Raw genomic sequence first — 26,898 nt, forward strand, 5'->3', positions numbered from 1 at the left:
TGTATGTTCTAGTCGTAGTACAATGTCTGATGTGCATATAACTGAGTTTAACCCGAATTTCCGTTTATTTAAAAAAAGTAATCTAATTCATTTATTTATCCTTTTAAAAGTTTTTAAAGATTAAATAGCTTCTGTTTTTTGGGACCATCTTATTTTCATTATTCCCTATAATAAGAATTAAATCATATTTTCTTTCAAATAATTCCTTTTTATTTAGAAAATACAGTTTTAAAAAATCAACAGAAGTAATAAAATTATGCAATAAATATATATTACTATTACACTGTTCACTAGTTTACTTATTTAGTGACCCCCCCCCCCCCTTATCACCCCACTTATTTAGTGATATGTTCATTCGGCATCGTTCGTTAACGAAGCTACATTGTCACTGCATTGTTTAGCAAGTGATTTTGAGGTTATGTAAACTGCAGGTGAAGCAAGTATGTCTTCTGTTTCTAACGGCAAAACAAAATTAACACAAAATGATCTGCGACGGTTTATGTCAGAACAAAAAAAGAAGTTATTGTTAAATGAGACGAAAGTCGATTCACCGCTTGCAAAATATCCTTTGTTATTTTTATTTGTTAATATTTTAAACGTATGATCTTATTCAGAGATTGTATGTTTAAAATACTTGATAATTTAGTATTAGTTTTTTTGTTACGTCTTTCCAGCAAAATAGTTGTTGCGTAATTTCATTTGAGGTCAGCTGTTTTAAACCTTTTACAGGTTAGTTAAGAGTCTGTTTTTTTAACAAATTGCAGAAGTTTTAGCAAGTTGTAGGTTAAACCTCAACACTTACCCCTTTGGTAGTTGTGGAATGATGCTTGTAAATATGTTGAAGGCTATTGAAAAGTATGTTGTGTAATAAAAACTAAGTTAAAATATTTAGCATTTACTATTTAATAATTTGTCTACCATGTTGGAAAACTTTGTAATCAATATTTGTAAATCAAAAAGTAATGAAAGATCTAGTGTATTTGATAGAAAAATAGTTCTAGTAGAAATGGTAATTTAAATTTCTCACTGCTTTTGCCTATGTACATTTAACTGTTCATGTTAATGTATCTAAAGGATATTAGTCTACCAAATTTATTGAACTGGTGTAAAACACTTTGGTCTATGAATAGTTTCATTTGATATAATATTCTATCAACTGCAACTATAAACTATCAACACTATTAAGTGTTGTGTAGTTTCAGGTATGGCAAGTTAGTAAATTTTTAAAATTGGACTTTTTAATTATATTTATTGTTAGAAAATACATAGTTGTTATTTTTTTATTATTAAAGTATTAATTTTAGAATTATATCTCATATGTTTATAATTCTGTTCTAATCTTTATTGCTCATAAATTATACTTTCCCAGGTACTTAAACCTTGTAGTTTATAAATGTGCTTTGTTATACTGCATTGTTAAATTTAGTTGATGGAAAAATAAAGGTATATTATACTGGTGCTGTATTGAGTTTTTTTTAGGTTGCAAGTGATATTACAAGTATTTAAATAATGTTATTTAGTATGTATACTTAGAATAATTTGGGTATTTATCTACATGATTTAATTATTAGCTATTAATTCTTTTAAGCTTATAATAGCTTTTAATACTATTATTTTATGATTATTGGTTTATGAGGATGTTATTAATCAAAGTAAGTGCCTTTTGTAGTATTCTAATTTAAAATATTTTTTTGTGATGTTACATGATGTTACCTGCATAGATAACTTTTAAGTTATGCAGTTTTGTATTTAGTAGGCATTTGCTTGGTAAACGTATAAATTTAAGGAATCTCCTAGCTTGTATCCAGTTATATAGTAGTGTAAGATAGTGTAAATATGTAGTGATTAAGTAAATTTGTTCATTACTTTGAAAAATCATGAAGTTGTGCCTGTATAGTGAATAAGTACTAAATTAGCATTAATAAATTAGAGCTGCCCCTTCAGATTATTATTTATTTGTTCTATCATCACTGTTATAGTTATTTGGATCTTATACCCTGTTTTAAAGAGTTCATATTTGTCACTTTCTTCGTGCAATGATTTTTTATCTGAATTAAAATGCTGAAAAATCTATTTTTGTCTTAGTAGGAAGGAAGTTGTGTAAAAATACTCTTAATGTTTTTAAATTGAATCAGTTGCACTGTCATTTTTAGCAAAACTTATCAAGTTTTGAATTATTGTGTGTTTTGCTGTAGTAAAAATTCCTTTATCAAGGGCATTTTCATTATCCTCATAACACTATGAACCATACTTGTCGTGAAACAGGGATTTCACAAATGAATGTTTGGCATCTGTTATGTACATTTTTGAATTTGAAACCATTGAAGATTGTGCAAGGAATTATTGATGCTGATAGTAGGATTAATTGTGAACTCTGTGTAGAAATGTTAAATAAGGTTGAGGGGAAGTAAGTCATTCTTTGAAAATTTAATTTTTAGTGGTGATTTAACATTACATGAGAATGGTAAGGTGAAATCCTTCAGCAATTAGATTAAGGCAGCCAAAAAGGCTCATGAATCTGGAGCTTATTCATGATAATTCTTGACGTCTTTTGTTTTCTCAGCCAAGTTAAATTTTTTAGTGACAATTTCAATGTTTTTGAATATGCTAGAAAATTTTCTCATTACACAGTTGAATCCAGTTGACTAAGAAAAACACTTTAATCTCCAGCTAAAGAATGCATCATTGTGCTACCTGCAGAAGTCTGGAATTTTCTCAATAACCATTTCCCTGGTTAGTTAATTTATCAAACTGTCCAAATTGCATGCATATTCATTTCTTGGATTTGATACCAATAATTTTTTTTGTAGCATTTCATGAAAAAGTTTAATTGTTTGTTCCATTATTTTTTAACCTTGTTGAATCCAAAAAATAAAAACACTTTTGCAGATATCTTTCTGAATTTGCTGAACCATGATTGAAAAGTTGATTTCAGGATTTACAACCGTGTTACCAATGAATGGCTTTTATATTGAATAAAAAAATTAGTGTTTTATGAAAAACTTGATTTTTTTGGTATAAAATGACATCTTAATCTATTCTGTAATATTCTGAAAAACTTATTTATGGGTTCATGGCTGTAAGATCTTCTTTGAATTACTCTATGGTTTTGTATATATTTCATGTTACGGATTGTGCTTATTAAAAAAAATATATATATATATATATATATGACATTACTTTTAATGAAAAACTGAACAAAGTTTATTTAAAAAAATTGTGTTATTTTGCACCTTGTTAAAAAACTTCATTTTGTTCAAGTTTGTTAAGATGTGGTTCTGTTTTGTTTGTGTATAGAATGTAAAGGTATTAATGTTATTTAATTTATAATTTATTCCTGTTTGTTAGTCGTGGTGGTTTGTTTTACCTTTATTCTTATCTGTTCATTATATTCTTGTTTGAAGCTGTCTACTTATTTAAAGTAGAACATTTTGCCATGGTAGCAGTTTAGTTTATATATATTAGGGCAGTGATTCTCAACCTTTTTAGCTTCACGACTCTCAAAAAGTAAAAAAATATATATAATGAATATTTTGCGACCTCCCCGTAGCTTACCCAGTGAAATTAGTTAAAACTGTTTAGCTGCATACATAGTAACTGGTATGAATGAAGTGTTCAAACATGACCAACTTACAGGTTCTAACTTAATGTGTATATGCTCCTTGTAATTTAGTCTGCTTGCGTAATTGCTGTGAGAACATCACATTCGAACATGTGTATGATATGTTTAAACACATCATGCTGTCAGCAGTGTAAAAGAGGCATTAGGAATTGCAGAACATCAGTTTAGTTTTAAATGCAAAGTGTGCATTTGGTACCTTTATTTAAGTTTTTAAAAATGCAGTTTCAGTGAAAATAATAATTGAGGTTTTGGTATTTTAGTGTGTAGTCAAATGGTGCAACTGTTTTTTTTTTAATTAGATTCTTATGCAAAATGATAAATTTGTGAAAAAAAAGAAGTGAACCATCTAAATCCAGTAAATCAATAGGTAAAAGAACAAGATTGTACAGTAACAATTATTTAAATTATGGTTTTTACCTCTTTGGATAGAAAGCCTCAAATATGTTGTTTACTTTCAAGTCATCTACAATGAAAGCATAAAGCCATCAAAATTAATTCAACATCTGGAAACTAAATGACGGTTTCAAAAAAGCAAACCCTTGCAATTTTTCAAAAGAAAATTACATAATTTGTGAAATCAACCTGCTTCAATTTGTAAATCAAGCCATACTGATAAAAGTACACTTGAAGCATCATATATCGTAGCATTAAGAGTAACTAAGATGTCAAAACTCCCATACAATCAGAGACGACCTCATATTGCCTGCTGCAAATGATATGGTTAGTTTTTTAATAAGCATGAAAGAAGCAAAAAATATTAAAAAACTCCACTTACTAACAGCACAGTATCAAGGTGAATCAATGAAATGTTTGTGATCAGACAAATCAGCATTTGAGTTCAAGTGAATTTTTTGATTCAGTGTGATGAATCAACAGATTGGCAAACATTTCTTATGTTTTGTGAATGCAGTAGGGACCGATCAATCAAAGAAAATATGTTGTTATGCAAATCAATACCTGGTCATGCAACAGGATATCTTTTTGATGTTTTTAATGAAGCTATTAAAAACTATAACATAATTGGACAAAATGTATTACAGTATGTAGTGATGTTGCAAAGGCGATAACAGGAAAGAACAAAGGGTTTCTGAAAAAATTGTCCTACACCAAGGGCTGAATGGACACTCTGCTGCCTTCACAGACATGCTCTTGCCACAAAAAATATGCCAAAAAATCTCAAACAAGTTATTTATAAAGCTGTAAAAATGGTTAATTTTGTGAAAAGTCGACCGTTACAGAGTAGGCTGTCTGCTAAACTATGCAATGAGATAGCCGAAAAGAAAAGATCTCTTTTCCGTACAGAAGTCAGATGGTTATTGCAGAGGAAAGTATTAACCCGGTTATTGGAATTGCAAGATGAATAAATATTTTTCCAGGATAAACAAATGCCATTCTGAATTTTCTTACAGAATAATGAGTATATGTTGCTGTTGACTTACTTAGCTGATTTATTTTTGCATTTAAACAGCGGTTGAATGTGAATTTATAAGAATGTGATCAAAACATTTTATTAATGACAAACAAAGTTCATGTTTTCATAAGAAGCTTTATATCTGGATTATTCGCCTTCAAAGCAAAAGTTTTGATATAATTCCTCTTACTTTCGATTATATTGAAAAGTTTTGATGAAGAAGATACTATTATTCACCACAGTTTGGTTAGTATGAAGATTCATTTGCACGACCTAAAAATTCAGTTGGCGGAATATTTCCTGGAAGATAAAAATGATGTTAGTTACAAATTGAGATTCACAACCAGCTCATTGAAATGTCCGTCGATGAAACATTACAACTACAATTCACATCTGAAGATTTAGATACATTTTGGCTTGCTTGTCGAAGTGAATATGGATATTTATCATAGAAGTATTGAAAATATTAATCTCTTTCACCACATTTTACCTCTGTGAAAAGAAATTTTCTCTATGGTTGCGCTAAAAACCTTATTCTTAGTTGTCGCTTTGTTTTTTTTTTTGCTAGAATACAATTTGCTTTTGTGTGTTTCTAACATAGATCCATGTATGGAGAAACTTTTAAATAAAAAAAAAAACTAAACGACTGTGTCGGTGCACAGATAAACTATGGAAGCGAAGCTTCTTATGCAATATTATATACCATAGTTAATAATATATTAATAACCACTGCCACTGTCACTAATTGATAAAAAACATTGTTGCTTATTGATAATAATTTTTTTATAAGTCAAACATAAATTAAGAGGTTATTATAAGTTGAAGCACCTGTTTTCTAAATTATATGGTCAGCTGTATTGCATCACTCTGTAGCATAGACTGTGGGTGTGAGAGACATGTGCATATACGCATGAGCTGTGTATAAGTGAGAGAGAGTGCGCACTTACCAGGTACCATGCATGACTTTATACAGCACGAGGTAGGCATAGTACTGTAATCAGCATGTGATGCTCATTTTTCTTAGTTGACTCCCCATCCCAAAGCCTGCGTTAAGAAGCTTTGCTTCAGCAAACGCTACCATTTCATTAATTTATTTTCTTTACATGTGTACTTATAAATGCAAGTATAATGTTTATAGTAACTGATTTTTTTTCTCATAAAATGATTTCATTATTGTTTATGTATAAAGTTATAGGCTAATTTGTGACTCCGAGGCTGAAAAACATTGTAATAGTGGATCGTACTCTAGTTTGTGTACAATGTGTGGTTTGTTTTGTTTTATTTTTCTTCTGAGGATTATATTTGCCAGCCTAAAAGTTTAGAAGTATCAGTTTTTCATTAAAAATTAATTTTCATCTCCACTATCATGCACAAAAACTTTTCAAAAAAGGAAATCCATTTACCCTTCTTTTGCTTTATTTAATGAAAGTTGCTTGTCTTAGAAATGAAAGTTCAGCTATAATTAATTCTGTTTAAATTCAAATATTTCCAACCTAAACCACATAATGTGGAGCCACATCAACACTATATCTTTTACAATGTAAATTACTACACCAAACAGAATGACACTTTTCCCTTTATATTAATGAATGCTGAAGGTGAATAGTTAGAAAATTGGAAATAATGAGAAATAAAGGAATGACAAATGTGAATCTGAATAATAAATGTGCATTTGTAATTACATAAAGAATTATAATACTTAAATAAAATTATTATTCATAAAATAAATAATAATTATTGTAACAAAGAAAATAATAACTTCCACACATCTGGCATGACCATGGTTGTCCGGTATATTTTACTAAAATAATGCAGTTTTTATCTGTAAAATGAATAAAATTTCTTAATCCATTAAAATTATTTTCCTAAAGAATATCCTCATACATTCAGAGAGAACAGTGTTCCTATCCTTTAAATGAGCAACATCTTTCTCTTCTCCACTATTGCACCATGATCTATTATTTAATTCATAGAACAGCAACCATTCTTTACTAGGAAAATTACTCATAAAGCCCTTTTATTTTTATCTGCTTTATATGAAGAATAACCTAAATTTATATTCAATTTGAGATAACAGCTGATCAAACTGAGCTTTATTAACTCTTATCCTCCATGATAATCTCACTTTTTTATATGATTTTATTAAATCTGTAAATATTACAAATTGTAATATTGATAATTATAAAGCAAATTATCAGTGAAATGATTATTGAATATAATAAGGGTGTCCCACGCTTTTATTATTCGTGATATAAAATGTAAAAGAGTTTTGCTAATAAATTCATTCAATATTTATTATAATTAAATGTAGCTGAGAGATGTAATTATTAAATGTTCACAAGCTACATTCACTACCATGAATAGAAAAGATTTCATTATCAATATAAAATATTATTTGAATTTAATTAAATAAGGAGTTGTATCATAAACATTAATATTCTTGATTTGATATAAAAGTGAAATTATTTTTACTTTTTTAGTACATATTTAAATATATTTGTATTGGAAAATTTGTCCAAACAATTTATACTTTAATTCAATAATTTACAAATAATAACATTTCAGTACTTTGTAATTTTTTCATTCCCTCTCAAGTTTTTCAGAATGTCATAAAAATCCATAAGCACCTAGATTGAAAACAATTTCTAACCCATACTTATCCATTATGTCCAACCAAATCCTGACCAGCCAATACTTCTGTTAATAACAACATAGTGATCAATCTTCCTTGGCTTCCTTCCTCCTCCGTATTGAGTATGTTTAGGATATATTTAAAATCAACCTTTAATGGTTGAAATTGCATAAGATCAGGTGTGGTTTCTAAATGTGAAATATAATTATGAAAAATTACAGGAAGTTCAAATATTCTTTTTTAAAAAAACATGTAAGTTTTCTAATTCATCCCTATGAACTTACCCCTATATTTGTATCTCATACAAATTCATATTTTTACAAGCTCTGAAAACTTTCATTTAAGTTGAAAGTTAAATCATGTTTACTCAACCATTATTTCAGATACCATTAATCAAAAATTTAACTGCTGAAACCTTTTTGTTAAAAAATATACTTATTGACAATAAGCTAGTAAAAGAAGCTAAATAAAACTGATCATCCTCTTCTCCAATTTAGGACAAAATTGCTTGAGACTAATGTAAACAGTTGCTGATACATAGATTTGTCATGTTGTCTGAAAATGCATTAATATGCTTTCTAGTTTCCTTCTGAGTATTAATTCATTATATTCTCTTTTTGTGTACATTAACAATGTGTGTGGCATTACAGCTCAAATTTAAACTACTATGCAGAATTGGCAGTGTTGCAATATTGGCACTATGCAATCAGTGTTAAGCTGAGCAAGGCCAAATCTAAAAAATGTTTAATCTGTTAAATTGACTTTTGAAATATAATTTTTTTTAATTTTTTCCTTATTAAATTCATATTAAATCATTACTTTTCTACCTGCTTTAGATTAGGTTTGTTAATATTCTTAACTAATTCTTTATGTGTTAGTTATTTTTTTCATCAATTATATAAAGGGTACTTGAAAAGTTTTGCAGTATGACTCTATTTTTATTTTCTTTCTGATAATTTTTCAAATAATTTCTACCACCCATTATTCACATTTCCATCCCTCAAAACTGGTCTTCAAAGAAATCCTACCATGTTTTGTCAGAAATTGAGAAACACTCATCGTTCTCTTAGAAGGCTTACTCGTAAAATGCCTCCCTTTCAGTCTATTCATCTGGGGGCACAGCACCAAGTCACATGGAGCAAGATCAGGGCTGTAGAGAGGATGCCTCTAATAGCTTTCTTCCAGTGCTGGCTAAATACTCAGAACAAACTTGCAAAGGTGCACTGGAGCATTATTGTGGTGAAGAAACCATGTAGCCATCCTTCAGTTTGGGCATAGCTTCTTGAAAACTTCAACAACTTTAGACATGGATTCCTTGGTATACCACTTCCTATTTTCCCCATTTCAGACTTTTTCAGCAGTTCATGGCACCATGAAACTGCAATCAGACCAGAAACTGCCATGATGACATGCTATCTGATCCCCAATCAAGTAATATGGTACCCTAAGATTACAAACCTTTCTTACTTGCAAGATCTTGTAGAATAACATGAACTGCTGGTGCATTTATTTCCAAGAACACCTCTATTTGGTGGAAGGTTACATGCCTGTCTTTCTCAAGCATTTTTTTGTACTGCAACAATTTTGCCCCGAATCACAAACGAAGATGGTCAACCTGACTTTGGAGCATTCTCAAGGCCAAAATTTCCTCGTTCAAATTCTCTGACAATCTAAATATTGTTGTATAATAAGGATAATCCTTTTTTAAGCACAGCAGTCATTTCCTCTAAATATTGATCAATATTTCAAAATTACCCAGTATTTAGTTTTTGACTATGACATCACTCTTTTCACTAACACAGCTAAAAAGTAAATGACACTGAGACAGTGACTAAAGTGGCATAGTGAAGGTTGGGAACTAATTTGCAACCACCTGTTATGATCCGTTTCATCATATTGCGAAGTTTTCCTAGTGCCTGTTGTATTTATTTTTTCTGTTTTTGGGGATGAATAGTTAATAGCTTTATCATCATCACCCCTTTCTTTTTTCTATTTTGTTTCCTCTGCATTTATTAATGGTTTTTTTTATATTCATCGTCATACACAATTTTAAATGCATGTAGAACAAATTCTCGCTTTAATAGACAACATTTATTATTATTTATTTGAATTTAGACAGTAAAATGGGTTGTTTGATTAGTTTAAAATTTTTTAAATGTTATAGACATTTTTATTTTTCTAATTTTATATGCATGAAAAAATTTTAATGTTTTTTTCTTAACTCTTCATTATGTATCGAAGTGATGGTCAGTTAATGTGCGTAGTATGTAATAGTATAGTTCGCAGTGAAAAAATATGGAAAGTTCACATAAATGGAAAACAGCACAAAGAAAATTTACTAACCATAAAACAGGGTGGAGTACCATCAGCACAAGTTGTACCAAATATTTCTACAAAAAGAAGTCTTCCAGATGAAACATTAGTGCCTACTCCACCAAAAAAAATTAAAGGTATGTTAATAATTATTTTTTAGCTGTTTGCGTATTTTTAATTCATTCACTTTATCAAATCCTTTGAATTAGGTAATGTAAAAGACAAAAAAAGAGCTATGTCATATCAAATAAATTACAAGCTATTCCTTGTCAAGTATTTGTGTAAAAAACTATTTCTTAAACTGATGAAAACACTACCTTATATATATATTTAATGCAGTAATTTGCCATTCAGAATATCCTTTACCCACAAGATATTAAATATTTATTTAGTATAATGTGGGTATTAATTAGTAATAATAATATGTCATTGAATTGAGATTACAGAACTTGATTGCATAAAAGAAATAGTCTAAACTTTTCATTAATCATGTAATAAATGTAGTAATATGTTATCAAGTAATTAAATCTTTCTGCCTTGCTTACTTTACATATTGATAAAGAAGTATTTTATGTTAATCTGTTTACATATACTGTACATTAAATCAGTAATGTACTACACTATCATTGATTTTATTGTGTTTTTACAGGTATTTTAAAGAATGCACCAAAACCTGAATTACCAGAAGGATTTTTTGATTCACCATCTACTACAGTGAATAATGTCAAAATCAGTAATGAAACTGTGATTCCTTTAGAACGACTACAATCAAGTATTAATGAAATTGTAGAGGTCAACAATAATGATGAACGTGATGAAACAGAAGAAATGGAAGAAGATAAACCAAAAGGAAATTCTGATATTCCAGAGGGATTTTTTGATGATCCTGTTTTGGATGCTAAGGTGAGTTATTTTGTACTATTTTTGATATGTTATTTATCTTCTATAAATTTAATTTAGTTTAATATGATTTTATTTTTAGTGCAGTGGTTTTATGTTCATTATTTCTTTATATTCTTTGCTGAAAGTGTTTGTTATGTTTACGTTTTGAATTAGCCATTTTTATTTGCTCTTGTCTTCTACTACTTTTGCCTTCTTCTACAGTTTTAATCCTTAACTTGATCTGATTTCTAAATTAATTATTGCCGGTTGTAATCATACGCAATATATCTGAGGAGTCCCTGTACTCTTCCCCGTAATTAACATGTCGCCAATTAAATCCATTTGTAATCCTCCAGTTACATCTAGTTGTAAATGAGCAGCTGAATGTATTACACTGCAGTCACAATACATGATCATATTAAAAAGACTTTAATATGAAATCATTTTGATCAACTTTTGTGAATTAATTATCAGTTGGAGACATGGAACAGTGTGTTGCAGCCTGCTGTGCTTAATTAGCATGATTTCCAAGTGCACTAGTATTGTTTTCTGATGATGTGTAATTTATCGCAGTGTATGAACCAGTAATGTGGTTATATGAGCTAAAGAAATCCACATTGTGTGTGCAAGTTGAAAAGAAGGAATCTTCCACATATAATATGATTCATAATGACATTGCAATATATGTTGGGCATATGTTTTGGAAGAGTATGTGGATGATAATTCTTATTTGCAAATATCAGAAAAATGGTTAATTTGTTATCTTTATAAAGTTGATGAATGAATATGTCCATGAAGATTGGGGCTTCATGGTGACCATTGCGTTTGTGACTGGTGATACTTGTGAACTATGGCCAATCCAATGACCTGAAAATTGTTATTTAGGAATTTGCACACTTGAAGCGCAAGCTACATTTTAGCCTTATTTATTTTTTATATTAAATATTTTTACATAGGCTAATGTTTAAGTTTATGTACATAAACTTAAATAATGTACTATATTGCATCTTTCGATTTTATAGTGTATTTTCAAAAAATGTTGGTTATATTTAAAAATATTTTTTGTGGATTGTGGTTATTAATTTTTTTAGTATTTTCTCATTGTATTAGTAATCTCTTTATTTATATATTTTTTATACCAACTTTTTGTTTTTATTATGTTCGAGTATTATTAATTCACTTTATATTTAACTTATTTTTAGGCAAGGAATGTTGAATATAAGGATCCAATTCAAGATGAATGGGAAAGATTCCAAAAAGAAATTAAAGAAGAAAATACTGTTTCAGATCAAATTATTGAAGTTGATCAGGAAGAAGCAATTGCCGAACGACAAATTGATGAAATAGATGAACAGTTAAGAAACTGGTCCAGGTTAGATTGTATATATAATTGTTTTTTATTAAAATAAATCAGTTTTTTAATTGCGTTTTGTGTATATGCATTAATAACATTATATGTTTGAAATAGAACTTTAACACCTAAGAATGTTGTGTTCGGCTTATACAATACTTTTTTATTAATACCAGCTGGTTATTTTATACTGCTCCAGTTTTATAATAATAAAATAAATTCTGCTTTGTGGAACATGACTATTAGTGTTGTGAAGAACGACATTATATTTTACATTTTTAACTTTTTTATGTAAATGTAAACAATGATTTTGCTTACTAACATTTTGTTGTCTTTTTAATACTCTTGGATCTCGAGATTGTCCAACTTTTATAGAAGAGAAGGCAATCCTAAGAATCTGTATCGAGCAAAAGCTTTCTTTCCCAGCCGCTCAAAGAGTATATAAAAAGATAGTTAACTGTCAAAAACCTTGTTAAACCGGATGTATCCATTGCTAGTACAACATCAATTAAAACTCCTATAAATGCAGGCTACCAACAGTGCGGATCCTGCATTGAACTGAAAGAGCTTGCTCAGATGTTATTTGATCAAGTTACTCCACTTACTGCAACTACCTCTGAGTTAACAAAGATGAATAAGAAGTCGGTAGTTGCAGCTAGTGAAGTTAACACTGGTGAGATCCCCAGAAAGTTCCTGTCCCTAAAGTTCTACCTTTGCGGACAGGAGTAAATACAGCTGGTGGTAAGCCACCCAATAAGCTCCTTGTTAAGGGACCCCACACAACCACCTGCTCTGGGATGTTTACAACATTCCATTTTTCTAAATCTGCCCCTCCAACACCATGTCTACTGGATGATGTGGTAGAGAAACCGCCCGACCCCAGGGCATCAGAGTTTTTTAAACCAAAATTTTGAAAAAGAAAAACCGAATCACCTACAACCAAATTTTTCATATATATATTTATCGGTATTTTTGTATCTAACTATTTTTATGAGCATTATTCAGTGGAACGTTAGAAGTCTTTGGTCCCCCATTGAAGATGTGAGCGTTGATGCACTCACATGAACCAGTAATAATATGCTTCTAAGAAACGCATCTATTACAGCAAGATGCAGTAACACTTAGAGGTTATACATATGAGAGATACGAATGTCTTGTAGATAGTAGAAAGAGTACTGTTGTTTCTGTTTTCATGCGGAATGAGGTATCGACTACAACTAGCTACCTTCATTCCTGCTGTTGCTGTAAAAATCTCAGTCCCGTTTAAATTGCGTATCTGCAATTTGTATCTCTTACCGAACTCTGAGTTCAATGCTCTAGAAATATCAAATCTCTTCATGCAAATTCCATCGTCGTAGTTAATAGTAGGAGACTTCAATGCCCACGATATTTCCTGGGCTCATCTTTCTGCTCCACTCGAGGTAATATGATAAACAGATTCAGACAAGACTTTTTTACCTTTGTCTTCTGAGTGATAGGTCGTTCACATTTATGTCTTCATCTTCTGGTACACTGTCAATCATAGACCCCTCCCTTTCTTTTTTTTTTTTAAAACATCTGCGGCCTCCGCCGTTAGGCTATGCGCAGGAATGTCGGAGTGTCGTGGCAGTCGACTGCCCCCCTGTCTTGCCTTTTCTTTGGCGTCCCGTCGGGGTCCTCTCAGTTTTATTAAGATGCAGTAGCCCTCCCTTCTGGACGACCACTACATCCCTCCACTGAGAGGCTACCCTTCTTGTCCCTACACTAGGTTGCCGGCTACGCCTTGCGCGAAGTCGGCGAACCGCCGCGTCCCCCCTCTCACACCTGAGGGTCCCAAATGCATCATCGGAGCACCCCAACTGACCTTCATTCTTGCATATGAAGGAGCCAAAGCGTCCTCTGCATCCAGGCTGTCTCCCTGGCCTTGCACGGCGACCACGATTCGCCGTAGAGTACCAACCACAGTGACAATGGAGACAATGAATTCACAATACAATATAACACAAAAATAAAATATATAATAGAAGAAACACACAGTGTACTCGCTAGGGACATTGCTGCTTACCCGCACCTAGAAGTCTTCTCTCCACTCTCTTCCATGTTCCTCCTTCATCTTCAGGATGCTAGCCACCATGCTCTGTACCGCCTCCCATTCTCTCTTCCCTTTCAGCATGTGAGCTACAGTTGTTTCTGAAGTGAGGACATCATAGATCCCTCCCTATGTTCACTGATATTACTCTCTCTCTCTCTCAGATACTTGACAATGCTAACAGATATATCCCACAAACATAGGGAAACCCAAGAAGACGTCTTTCTGTTCCTTGGGTGGAATGATGATTGCCTAAACACTATTAGCAATCGATGACAAATGCGCAAATTTAACCACAGGCCTACAAATGAACACTTAGATTTATACCGTAAAGTGGTATGTCGTCAATTATTCTTGGACACTAGGAGGAAGTCATGGAGGAAATGTGGAACCATTACACGCACTACTCCCATGCCTGCTGTGTGGAAGTGGGATCGCCAAAACAATCCATTCTTGGACTTATTCATGAAGGAGAACTCCTTACATCAGCTTCTGCAGTGGCAAGTAACTTGGCAGATTCTTTCCATTTGGTGACTCACCTCATCATACAGTAATGAATTTCAGAGATACAAAATACAGATGGAAGTATTACCATTAAACGTTCGTGATTTGGTCGGTGAAAACGCTACATTTTCATTCAGTGAGTTGTCACATTCTTAAAAACTCACGTGACATCTCCCTTGGGCCTGAAAACATTCATCTCAGTATGATCTCGCACCTTCCAAATTCCGCATTACAACACCTATTCTGTATTGTAATGGTTTATTCTCCTCACAAGTTTTCCCTTTGGTCTGGTCAGAAGCCACTGTCATACCAGTGCTTAAGTCTGGTAAAGACAAAGAAAGCCCCTCAAGCTACCGCCCTACCTCCTTGACAAGCGTCTTATGCAAAGTAATGGAGAAAATGGTGATGAACCGCAGACTTACATGGTACTTAGAGATAAATGGCCTTTTATATCCAGAGCAGTGTGGTTTCTGACAAGGACGATCATCCATTGACCATTTAGTGTCACTGGAAACAGCTATTCAAAACACTTTCCTGCTACGCCAGTGCTTTGTTGCTATCTTCTTCGATATCAGGAGGGCATTCGACATGGCTTGGTGACATGGTATTCTAAACGCCCTCAATAAATGGGGAGGAAAGGGGAAGATGCTGGCTTTTATCAGAGGTTTCTTAAATGATTGAACTTTCCATGTTTGTGTTGGAGATTCTCTATCAGGTAGCGTCACTTTGGAGAATAGAGTCCCTCAAGGAAGTGTATTAACTGCCACCTTGTTTGCTATACCATCAACAGTATTACAGATTGTGTGCACCCACCTGTTTTATATTTGTTGTTTACAATATCTCGCCTTGAAGCTTGGTCCAGTGACTCGCTTCACATTTTCACCTGAGAAAACAGAATGTGTAGTCATTTCTTGCTTGTGTGACCCAACCACTCCGCAAGTTTTTCTCAATGGAGAGAAAATTGCTATCACTCCTGATATCAAGTTTTTAGGTTTGATTTTTGACAACCATTTTATGTGGGTCAAACACATCAAAGAACTAAAAACAAAATGTTCCAAAATTGCTGCGAGTTTTTAGCAACACCAATTGGGGAGCCAATAGATCATGTATGTTGCGATTTTATTATTCCTTAGTTTGTTCCTGCTTTGATTGTGGTTGTATTGCCTACACTTCAGCGCATGATACTGCACTGAAGATGTTAGATGCTGTACATCATGCTTTTCTACGTCTAGCTACTGGTGCTTTTAGATCAATCCCTATCACTAGCATACTTGTTGAGTGCAGTGAACCATCACTTTGGGATAGACGTGACCAACTTCTAGCATATTACTGTGCTTGTCTTAAAGGTCAACCGAATCATCCGGCTTTAACTGCAGTTTTTGTTAATCCTAATTTGCAGAAATATGAAGACCATCCACGTTTCATTGCACCTATGGGTGTATGCATCTGACAGTTACTACAGCTTTTAAACGTAGACATACCTCCTATTTTTCCAACGTATCCCTGTTCATGTCCTCCATGGAGAATCAACCTTTTAAATTTTATTTTTGCTCTTATACAATTTTTGCTCATATACAAGAAACAATAAACACCACCTATCGTCTTTCAACAAATTTTTCACCTTATTCTCTCCAAAATAAACCCAGACGCAATAGTGTACACAGATGGATTGAATGATACCGTTGGATGTGCATTTATTCTTAATAGCAGAATCTATTTGTTTGGTTTACCTAATATTACATTAATTATATTACATATAATTATATTATTTACTGCTGAACTGTACGCTATCAATAAGGCATTGAATATCGTTAATCCAAAATACCACCATGTCCTTATTTGTAGCGACTCGAGTAGTTCACTCTAAGCTTTAGAAGATTTTTATCCTCTGTATCCTTTGGTCACTGAAATCTATAACGCAATCACTGAGTTGAACCATCGGAACACACAAGTGAGTTTCTGTTGGGATTCCTAGTCATGTGGGAATTCCAGGTAATGAACATGCAGATTCTGCTGCTTAAGATGCATGCAATCAACCTCCTTTCACCACTCATTTTGCTGCTTCTGCCTCTATTAATTATATAAAACAATCTCTTCAAGCAAAGTGGCAAGGGTACTGGATGGCTGTGGTTGATAACAAACTCTGGCATGTTAAGGAACTGCATTGCCACGGAAATCCAAGTGGTCTTCTGCTGATTGCGGATAGAACATATGAGAGCTACTCTTGGTTATCTAATGTCAGCAGTAAATACACCAATATGCATACGATGCAACTGCCCCATGACGGTGCACCACATCCTTTTGGATTGCATGCGTTATGCAGCCTTGTGTCATAAATTTAAATTGCCCAGGAACATTCCTCGAATCTTGGACAACAGTAAAGTAGTTTTGGACCAGGTATTTCTATTTCTTAGAGATATTAGCATGTTAGATACCTTTTAATAGTGTTATTAATTTCTTTTTAAATATTTTTTTTTTTGTTATCCAAGAAGGAGCTTTTTTACACTCTTCTCAGAGTTTGTTAAGTTTATTTTATTTTTATTTTATTTATATATATATATAATTGTTTTTTAAAAATATTACTTAAGTTTTTTACCTTTGATAATAGTTTTAATTAATTTTTTAGTATGTTAGCTATGATAGTAGTTGTATGTTTTTGTGTTTAATGTTTTAGTTTAAAATTTGATGTGTTCTTTGTTTTTTAATGTTTTAGAAAGTTTTAATTTTGTTTTTAAATTCCTAGCTTAAGTTCTTTTTTTTGTTTTTGTTTTTAAATACTGTTGTTAGACTTTATATTTTATCTTTGTTTTCTGGGCGATGATAACATGTAAATGTTTTTCGTCCAAAAAGAAAATTGATTTTTACCAGTAGTTGTCATGATATTGGTATTTTTGACTTTGAGGTGTTGGTCTATTCCTCACCTTCCTCCTTCAATCTTTTTATTAATGTCAAGGGTATTAAAGTACCTGTTAGTAAGTCTCTTGGTAATGGGTACTTTAGCAAGAGACTTACTGACTGTGGTGTGTGATGTAATGGCAGTAATCTGCAAGATATCATTTTTGGATGATAAACTTCTTTTTTCAGTGACGTACAATCAAAAATAGCAAATGCTTTCACATCTGTGTTTTGTTCATATTTGTTAAAACCAAATAAAATTAATAAAATTTACTCTTAAATGGTTTTAAAATCACCTGATTCACTACTGCACTTATATAAGATAGTTCATATCTCTGCATCCATAACCATTACAGAACAATATATTGTATGTTTTTAAACTAGATATCAGATGAGAGATTTTTAACTTTTTCTGTTAAATTAAGTTATCACCTCTGAAAATGGTCACTGAATTATTTGTACTAACACTCTTAATTTTTTATTTGATGTATTTGTGTAATAGACCCAAACAACTTTTATGTCATTTTTTGAAAAAATGTAAAATTCTATCTGTCTATTTAAATTTGACAAATAATTTATGAATAAATTAATTTCTTTTATTAAAGGTTAGAAAATAAAATGAATCTCCCAGTGATTTTTTTTTTGTGACAGTGACAAAAGTCTGACATATTGATGGACGATTTTTCAGAATATATAGTGTAGATACATCAGTCCTGTAAATCCAGTAGTTTACAGAAAAGGAACTAGCTATTATGTCATAAGTAATCATCTATACACTTCTTTAATGTTTTCTATGCTTTGTATAACAGTTGAGCAGATTTGAGTAATCAAATTAAAGTCCAGTTGGTTAAATGACCTTATACAAATAGAATTGCTCAAAATTATTAAAGTTTTTTTTTTATTTTAGAGTTCTGGATCTTGAGGTTAAGAAAGAAAAAGTTCAAGCAGAAACATCTAAAGGTGTTGAAGATATGGATCAAGATACAGCAAGTGATGACGAGGGTGATTTTGATGAGTTTTTGGACTGGAGAGCTAAAAGGTCATTTAGGTGACTTGATGATTGTAAAATTCTTTTTTGTGCTGGTAAGGTTTTATGTAATGTTTATTTATTATTTTTCATTACTAGAAATAAAGTATCTTAAGAGTATTTGATGTATTAAAATGATAAATGTAATTTTAAAGCACCGAGTAATTCGACTTCATAATGTAGAAGCATGTAAAAATTTATTGAGATAATTTACAGATTTGTTTGAGGTATAATTTTATAGAAAAACACATCAAGTTTGTCACCGAACATTCACTTTGGTTCAATTTGGCTTCCATTTCTTAATGCAACAATCCACCTGAAGTTGGTTTCATTCCAGTCTGTAGCCAGCAAGTCGGGGATTACATCTGCAGCTTCAGCATTAATTCAAAGTCTTAGCTCAACAAGTTCAGCAGGCAAAGGTAGTTTATAAACTCGATCTTTAATGGAACCCCACAAAAAAAATTTTGCGGTGTCAAATCTGGGGAGCAAGGTGGCCATGCAATTGGATCTACACATCTAATCAAGTATCGATTATCATAATTATCTGGGATTTGAGTATCAAGAAAATCTCTGACTTCTAGATGGTGACCTGTCTTGCTGATAGTAATGGTGTCCATCTTGGTCATCATTGTCTAACTGAGGAATTAGAAAATTTTGAAATATGTTCAGATAAACGATACCATTTGCGGTTGCCTGCTGGGAGAAGAATAGGCCGTACAGAAAAAAACATTGACCTTAGGGCTATCACAAATGTGCTGCAAAGTTCATGAGGATTTTCGCTACCCCATATTCGGCAGTTATGGGTGTTCACCTTGCCTCTGACGTGAAACATGATTCATCACTAAAAATTACATTGGCTAAAAATGTATTGTTGTCTGCAATTCTGTTCATCATTTCCACACAAAACTGCAACCGAGCAATTTTATCGTCACCTGTAATGTGTTAAATCATGATTAGTTTGCATGGCTTGTAGCGCAATCATTTACATAATATGTGCCAAACAATCATATGTGAAATACCAGTCTCATATGTTGTGACTCACTACGAGTTGATTTCATCAGACTACGTATAAACCTTTCTCTGAGTTGTTCCACAGCAGCTTCAGGGACACATGGGCATCCTGGTGATTTTGTATGTTTAATAGAATAATTTGTCTCAACGATGGTTTGGTGCCAAGAGTAAATTTTATGCCTACTAGAAGGCTCCCTACCATATTGTTTGAAAATTATGTTGAAATGCAGTTACTAACTGCAAACCATGAAACCAAAACACACAGAAAGCACATTCTGCACCAGTAAATATATCCATTTTTAACAACACTGGTGACGGCCTCTGTGGTGCGAGTGGTAGTGTCTCAGCCTTTCATTTGGAGGTCCTGGGTTAAAATCCTGATCAGGCATGACATTATTTTCACACGCTGCAAATCATTCATCTCATCCTATAAAGCAATACCTGTCGGTGGTTTGGAGGTAAAAAAAAAACACTGGTGACAACTCTGTTGGCTGAATTTGGTACTAATGAAGTATGTGAGTCAAAGCTATGAAATGAGAGAGAGAGAGACCTCACTAAATCTGTAAGATATCTAAATTTTTGTATGCTTTTAAAGTTGTGAATTCCTTTTTGTATCACCCATTATGTATTATTTTAATTTAATAAACTAACTTTGAATAACTAGAAAAAATTAATTAATAATTCTGCAAAGTAATCTACTAAGTTTAAAAAAAATTTGTTAATAAACTGCTATCTGTAATAAATTCTTCTGAAAATTTTAAAGGTTTTCTTTCTTCCTTATCAGTGTTATCAAATAAAAATAATTTGATTTCTGTAATTTTTATTCTATTATCGGAGAAATTTGCTGCTGCTTGTCAATCATTCAGTAACAGAAATTTTTACCTACATTACTTCCAAAATGATTACTCCATAAAAGGCTTATTAGTTTAGGAAACAAATGAAAATCATTGGGGGTCCAGGTCAGGGCTATATTGTTGGTTCTCAGATATTTTCCAGCTAATTTTTCTTGAAGCAGTTCTTTAGTTGTTGCAGCCAGGTGAGCTTTGTTTGAAACAAAACAGTTCTGTTTGACTGCAGACTCAATCATTTATTTTGTATTCTGAAACAGTTAACTGTTAACACAATAAGTCTATGAATTTATTATTATTCCTTATGTTTTGAAGGAGTTTCCTAATTAAGTCACTTGATTTGTATGTGTTTACTTTCAGTAGTTTTGTCACACCATGTTTCCATATCATGAATTGGAGATTCATAGTCCTCATGCTTATATCACAAGAGAAATATCAGAGCTCCTCCTATTCAATTTTTTTTTTGTAGTCTTTTTCAGACAGCTGTGAAGGAACTCAATAGCACAAGATGTCTGCCTTGGTAGACAAGATGTTCATTGAAATTTTGTTTATGAGAAACTTTGAGATCTGAGATAATAAACTTTATAATCTATCCTTCACATAGTAACTATGTTCCAGACAGTTTTGTTAGTTATTTTAGTTTATAATAAAAATATAGTCACTTGCTATCTGTTTAGAATATATTTTGTTTCATGAAAGAGTACAGCAATCCAAAACATAACAATATGATGATTCTGATTTGATTTAATTTAGCACAATCCATCTGAGAAAACAACCACTTCTGTTTACTTAAAATAAAAATATAAAATGAAGTATAAATAACTTGTAATTAAAAAATATATAAAATTGTGATAAAATGATGTATCGAAAAATAAAAATTTTAAGAAAGTACTTTACCGCTATATTAAAATTTCATCAGGTAAAACAGAAAAAGTATTTGTTACCTCAATGTAACACCCATCAACTGTCTTCAACATCCAGCTAATGTCTGTTGAACTGAAGTTGTTGTTTCCTAAGTTTATCACTATATCTTCAATAATATTTTCATACAGACTGTCTGCTCGCTTTCCATATTTTTTTTTTCTTTAATTACATATTGAATGCAATTTTTACAAGCATTTGCATCTAATCTATTAAAAAATTCTGTGTTATTACTCCCAGTGTAACCTTTGACTTGTGCCCAAAACACATGCTGAATTCATTTTTAAATATGCTGCACCGTTTCCTGAGATGAACCTTAGTTATATTTTAATGTTGTACCGGTATATTAATCTGTCTAAATGTAAGAAACCCTCTTTATTTTGGATTTTGTAGATCTCTTACATTTCTCTCTTTCTTGCATAGGAAATTTTTACTAATTTAATTTTCTTTTGGTATTGTATTTCTTTTTAATATATTATGTTTACATTTTGATTTAATTATTTCATAATTATTTATATTTTGTCATGTGTTTTTTTTTTATTTTTCAGAAATCTGTATATACATTCTGGGATATTATTTATTATACAATCAACATCATCAATGTAAGATTATGTATTATAAAATTTGAAGCGTTGGGATTTTTTATAATTCTATTTGTAAAATATGATGAAGGAATTGCTTATAAGTTTATTGATTTATTATCCTACATATAAAATCAACTAGTTTTTCATGCTTTTAGCTGCTTAATAAGAAAAATCTGTTTTACATTGAGCCTTCAGTGAAATTGTGACTAAACTAAATGTCTTTGGCTTCAATATTATTCTTCAGATATTTGACATCTATTTAAGATTGAAGAAAAATGTATATTTTATAAATAGAAGGTATATATACTTATTAAAATATAGACTCTGTGTATTATAAAGCTAGTCATACAGAAAATAATTATATTAACAAGTAGAATTTATCACTTGTTCACATTTTTGTATTTACATATTTTTTTAGTTATCATTCCAAATGAACTAATGAGGACATTCTATGAATTGTTTGAATATTTGGTGTGTATTTGTCTGCGTTCCTTCTATATATTTTCTCTGTTTTGAAGTACTGTAATATTGTTTAAATTTGTAGACAGGTCTTCAGTTGGCTTTATATTATTCCTATAAATTAAATTTGCATAACCAGTATAAGTATCACTGTATTTTACTTAGAAAAAATTTATACTTTCAAGATTATTACTGCATTGTGAGTCTTCTCAGTTAAAAATAATTTAAATACATATGTAAAATTAATTCACTTTTTATGTAAGTTTAGAAATTTGTATTGTATCAAATCTGTTAAGATCATCATCTGGAAGTCCCAGATTCGAATCCTGGTTAGGCATGACATTTTTATCTAGGCTAAATTTCTATCTGGGCTAATGACCAAAGCAGTATAGCTTATAATCTCAACAAAAAAATCTTTTTGATATAGCATGGTATATTGAAGTAAATGCTCGATTATTCTATTTTAATTACAAATTTTACAGTGCTGTTATTGTGATCATCGTATTCAATTCAGTCTGCTGTTTACTGTGGAAGTAATTTATTAAATTTTTAATAAGTGTACCGAAGTTATTAATAATGAGAAAACTATCTTGAAAAGTATTTAACTTAAAGTAAGGAAAAAACATCAGTACTATATGGTTATTTATGATTAAATTTTTATTTATTTAATTATGAATTGTAATGCTTTGTAATAATTTAATGAAACAGATAATCATGTTCATAAAGAAGTAGATGGGTGAAGTATACGAATAGAATCTGATGAATCTAAAGAATAGAATAAGTAGAAAAAGAAAAACCATTTCTTTTCTCTGCCAGTTATCAAGGCAGGACTTCAAACCTTTGCTCACCCGTCACCCAACCACCAAAGAACACCGGTATCCACGATCTAGCATTCAAATCCATGTAAAAATAACTGGCTTTACTAGGACTTGAACGCTAGAACTCTCGGCTTTCCAAATCAGCTGATTTGGGAAGACGTGTTCACCACTAGACCAACCCGGTGGGTTACTCTTCACCATCCTGAACAGTTGCAAAAGATGTTTCAGACTATGCAATATGAAAATTGAATTTTTCTTGTGTTACAACCAGAAACTTGAAAAGAAAAATTAATAAAATCTACTAATTTAAATTAAAAAAAAAATTAAAGAACCAGAAAAACTTTTAAAAAAGGCAAATGAATAATAAAAAACAACAAAAAACATATATATATATATATGTATAATTGAACAACCCAAGTAAAGATGCAAAAGCACTATCATGGGATTCCCCATCTTCAATTGTATATAAGATATATTTATATAAAATTACATATCAAACATAAAAATGTTTAAATTAAAATTAAAAGATTAAAATTACAATCATATATACAAAAATATATGACGTCAATTAAATAAAATAACTACATATTTATAAATATGGTGTCATAATTAAAAAAAAATATATATGTAAAACTAATAGGTCTTTTTAAAACTAGATTTTTAGAACACATTAGAAATTATAAAAATGGTAAATTGGGTTTATGTAATGTTGCTGACCACCTTATTAATAACACATTCTGTATCTGATATTTGGACAAATTTGGAAATAATGGAAATCAAGAAATTTAATTTAAATAATAATAGTAAAAAGTTTAGACATCTTGGAGAAATTTTTTATAGTTAAGTACAAAAATTTGAAAAGTTTGATCAACTTTCAGACATAGTATGAAGATGACACTATTGTAAAAGCAGCAACAGATGCATTTTTAGATGAAAATAGATATAATCAAAATGTTCATAAATAATTTCAAATCCACTCAGCAATTTAATAGTGGCTGGCCAGGTTACATGGTATAAATCTGCTAATTTTATTTTTAAAGTTAATTTTAATTCTTAATTGATGTCATATTTAAATATATGTAATTATTTTATTTAATTGACTTTATGTTTTCTATGTATGATCTTAATCATTTAATTTTTTCTAAAAAAAAAAAATGTGTGTTTTGATATGTAATTTTATATAATTTATATCCAACTGATGATGCGGGATCCTGTGAAAGTTCTGTTGGAATAAAGAAAAGAAAACTAAGGTAAGTGTAATTTCATTTACTTTGCAATTCTGTACTTGGGTCATTCAAGTTGGTTTTTGATTATAAAATATACAATGTAAATATATTTATATAAAAATGAGGAAGCACAAAAAACAGACTAAACAAGTTACAACAATTGATTTTGTTTAACATTGCCTGTTGGTATAATATAGAATTATAATAAATATATAAACCCCTTACCATCAATTATATATGCAACACATCCAAGCGCTTTCAGAAAGTAATTTCCATCATCAGGAACACACTAAGTTATTATGTATATAATAATTATTAAAACTTCACATATTAGTTATATAACTTCTTTTTTTTTATTTATAACAATTGATTGTCATGTATGTTAAAATTATGTCAACGTAGTACCATCAACGTTATCGCTTTGGTGGTCTCAATTGTTATATCTTGTATATGGGACATTCTTTTACAAACCGAACACCTTTCTGACCGACACATTTTTGATTTAGCTAAAACCTTTTTTACGTGTTCTATACGACAAAAAAAGATATACCTATTCAAGGATTTTTTTCTTTTCATTTTTTTGGAAAATAGAAAGGATTGAAAATTTAAGAATTTGGTGATTTTTGGCTTGCAGTATATTTTTAAAAAATTCATAACTCTGGTTCTATTTGAGCTACAGATTTCATTTTTTTTTTTTCATTTTAAAGGTAAAAGAACGAGCTTTAATACAAAAGTACTTGAAAAAAAAAATTATTTACAAATTGAAATTGTTATAAACAATTAAAATGTTTAAATCATTTTTAACAATTGCCCCCCCCATATCAAGTTTTTAATATTTCTATCGTGTTCTCTGTCAAATTTCCTTTCGAAAACGCTTTTTTATCGATGAGGAAATAATTATTACTATATGAAAAAAATTAATTAATTTAGCGCGGTTCATCACATCGACGCGCGGGTCACAGCGCATGCTACTGAATCGCAAGAGGAGTACTGACAGAGCGGAAATGGCCAATACGCAGCTGATTCGAAGAACGCGCTGCGTTATGCTTGTTGTTATGTACATAACAATTGAGACCACCATATGAACAAGGCGTACTTTGTTGACATAATTTTTAACATACATGACGATCAATTTTTATATATAAAAAAAATTTTATACAATTAATATGTGAAGTTTTATTTATTATTACATACATAATAACTTAGTGTGTTCCAGATGATGGAATACTTTCTGAAAGCGTTTGGACATGATACATACATAATTGTTGGTAAGTGGTGTATATATTTATTTTTAGTTATAACAAGTTTCTTTACAACATTTTACCCAACAACAAAAACCTTACAAATATGAATTAAGAAATTATAATTAATTAATCTGTGAAATATTAACTAATTACTTCATGTTTTTTTTTTCATTTTCTTTCATTTCTAATAATCTAATTACTTTTGACCTTTCCCAAGCTGCATGGCATTATGGTGGTAGTCATGCAGAGTGTAGTTTTTCAAGGTAAATCTTGAAGAATGCTGTATTTTTTTAATGAAAATCAATCTATAACATAATGAGTGTTGATAAAAAAATATGAAAAAAATTAATTGGACTCGTGTTATTTATAAAAATTGAATTTAAATATTTAGGTTCCTAAACTAACTAAATAAATGCAATCTTTCAATATGTAATGTTTTTATGTTCATTTAATCTTGCTGCATAGAAACATGAGACATGTAGTTAATATACAAGTTCTTGATGGGTCTCATATGAACTACAAGGCCTATTCATATTTACATATAAACATATGTTTGTAGCCTACCTACAAACAAAATTGAGATTATCACATCAAACAGGTAGAACAGACAGTCAAAACACACAATTTGTAAAAAATGTTATTACTACTAGAACATGAACTAGAAATGTTATACTAGATGTTATACTCCACAAAATGAAATATAAACTTTCCAATTAACCTAAACTCCATGTGCAATAACACAGAATCGATAGTACAGTCAAAATACCTCTTTTATTGTCGCAACTTTATGAATCTTTATATGAGTCTAATTCATTTAGTTAATTTACCATTTTATTGTTTCATTAATTCATTGTAGTTTGTAAGACTGTAATAGATTTATATATAAGATGTATTCTCTTATTGTGCATTTCATTAGTATGTGTATCTATGCACTGATGTATTGTATTGATTTAATTATATTGAAAGTGAAAAATTGATTGTAATATATTCTATTACCATTATTAATTATAAATGTATTATATTATTATTTTTATATGTTTTGTATTAAATGAATATTTAATACATATTTATAAATAAATTCT

The 26,898-nt window shown here is 30.7% G+C and overlaps 1 protein-coding gene across 1 annotated transcript; it reads left to right on the top strand.

Annotated features, from left to right (window-relative positions):
* The first annotated feature begins 373 nt into the window (after positions 1-373).
* LOC142329996 (zinc finger protein 830-like) lies at positions 374-26,898 on the top strand. Its single transcript, XM_075374997.1, has 6 exons — positions 374-570; positions 9,907-10,115; positions 10,628-10,881; positions 12,063-12,232; positions 18,586-18,761; positions 22,034-26,898. Exons 1-5 carry the CDS (start codon positions 443-445, stop codon positions 18,728-18,730), a joined length of 906 nt encoding a protein of 301 aa, XP_075231112.1. The 5' UTR covers positions 374-442; the 3' UTR covers positions 18,731-18,761; positions 22,034-26,898.

This window comes from Lycorma delicatula, chromosome 9, assembly GCF_047948215.1.
Source record: "Lycorma delicatula isolate Av1 chromosome 9, ASM4794821v1, whole genome shotgun sequence".
Lineage (NCBI taxonomy): Eukaryota > Metazoa > Arthropoda > Insecta > Hemiptera > Fulgoridae > Lycorma > Lycorma delicatula.

What these genes read in the sequence shown, in the direction of transcription:
- LOC142329996 (XM_075374997.1), top strand. Translation starts at nt 443, where the DNA reads ATGTCTTCTGTTTCTAACGGCAAAACAAAATTAACACAAAATGATCTG. An exon ending in TCCACCAAAAAAAATTAAAG is followed by an intron (nt 10,116 to 10,627) that starts GTATGTTAATAA and finishes GTGTTTTTACAG; the next exon opens with GTATTTTAAAGAATGCACCA. An exon ending in ATCCTGTTTTGGATGCTAAG is followed by an intron (nt 10,882 to 12,062) that starts GTGAGTTATTTT and finishes ACTTATTTTTAG; the next exon opens with GCAAGGAATGTTGAATATAA.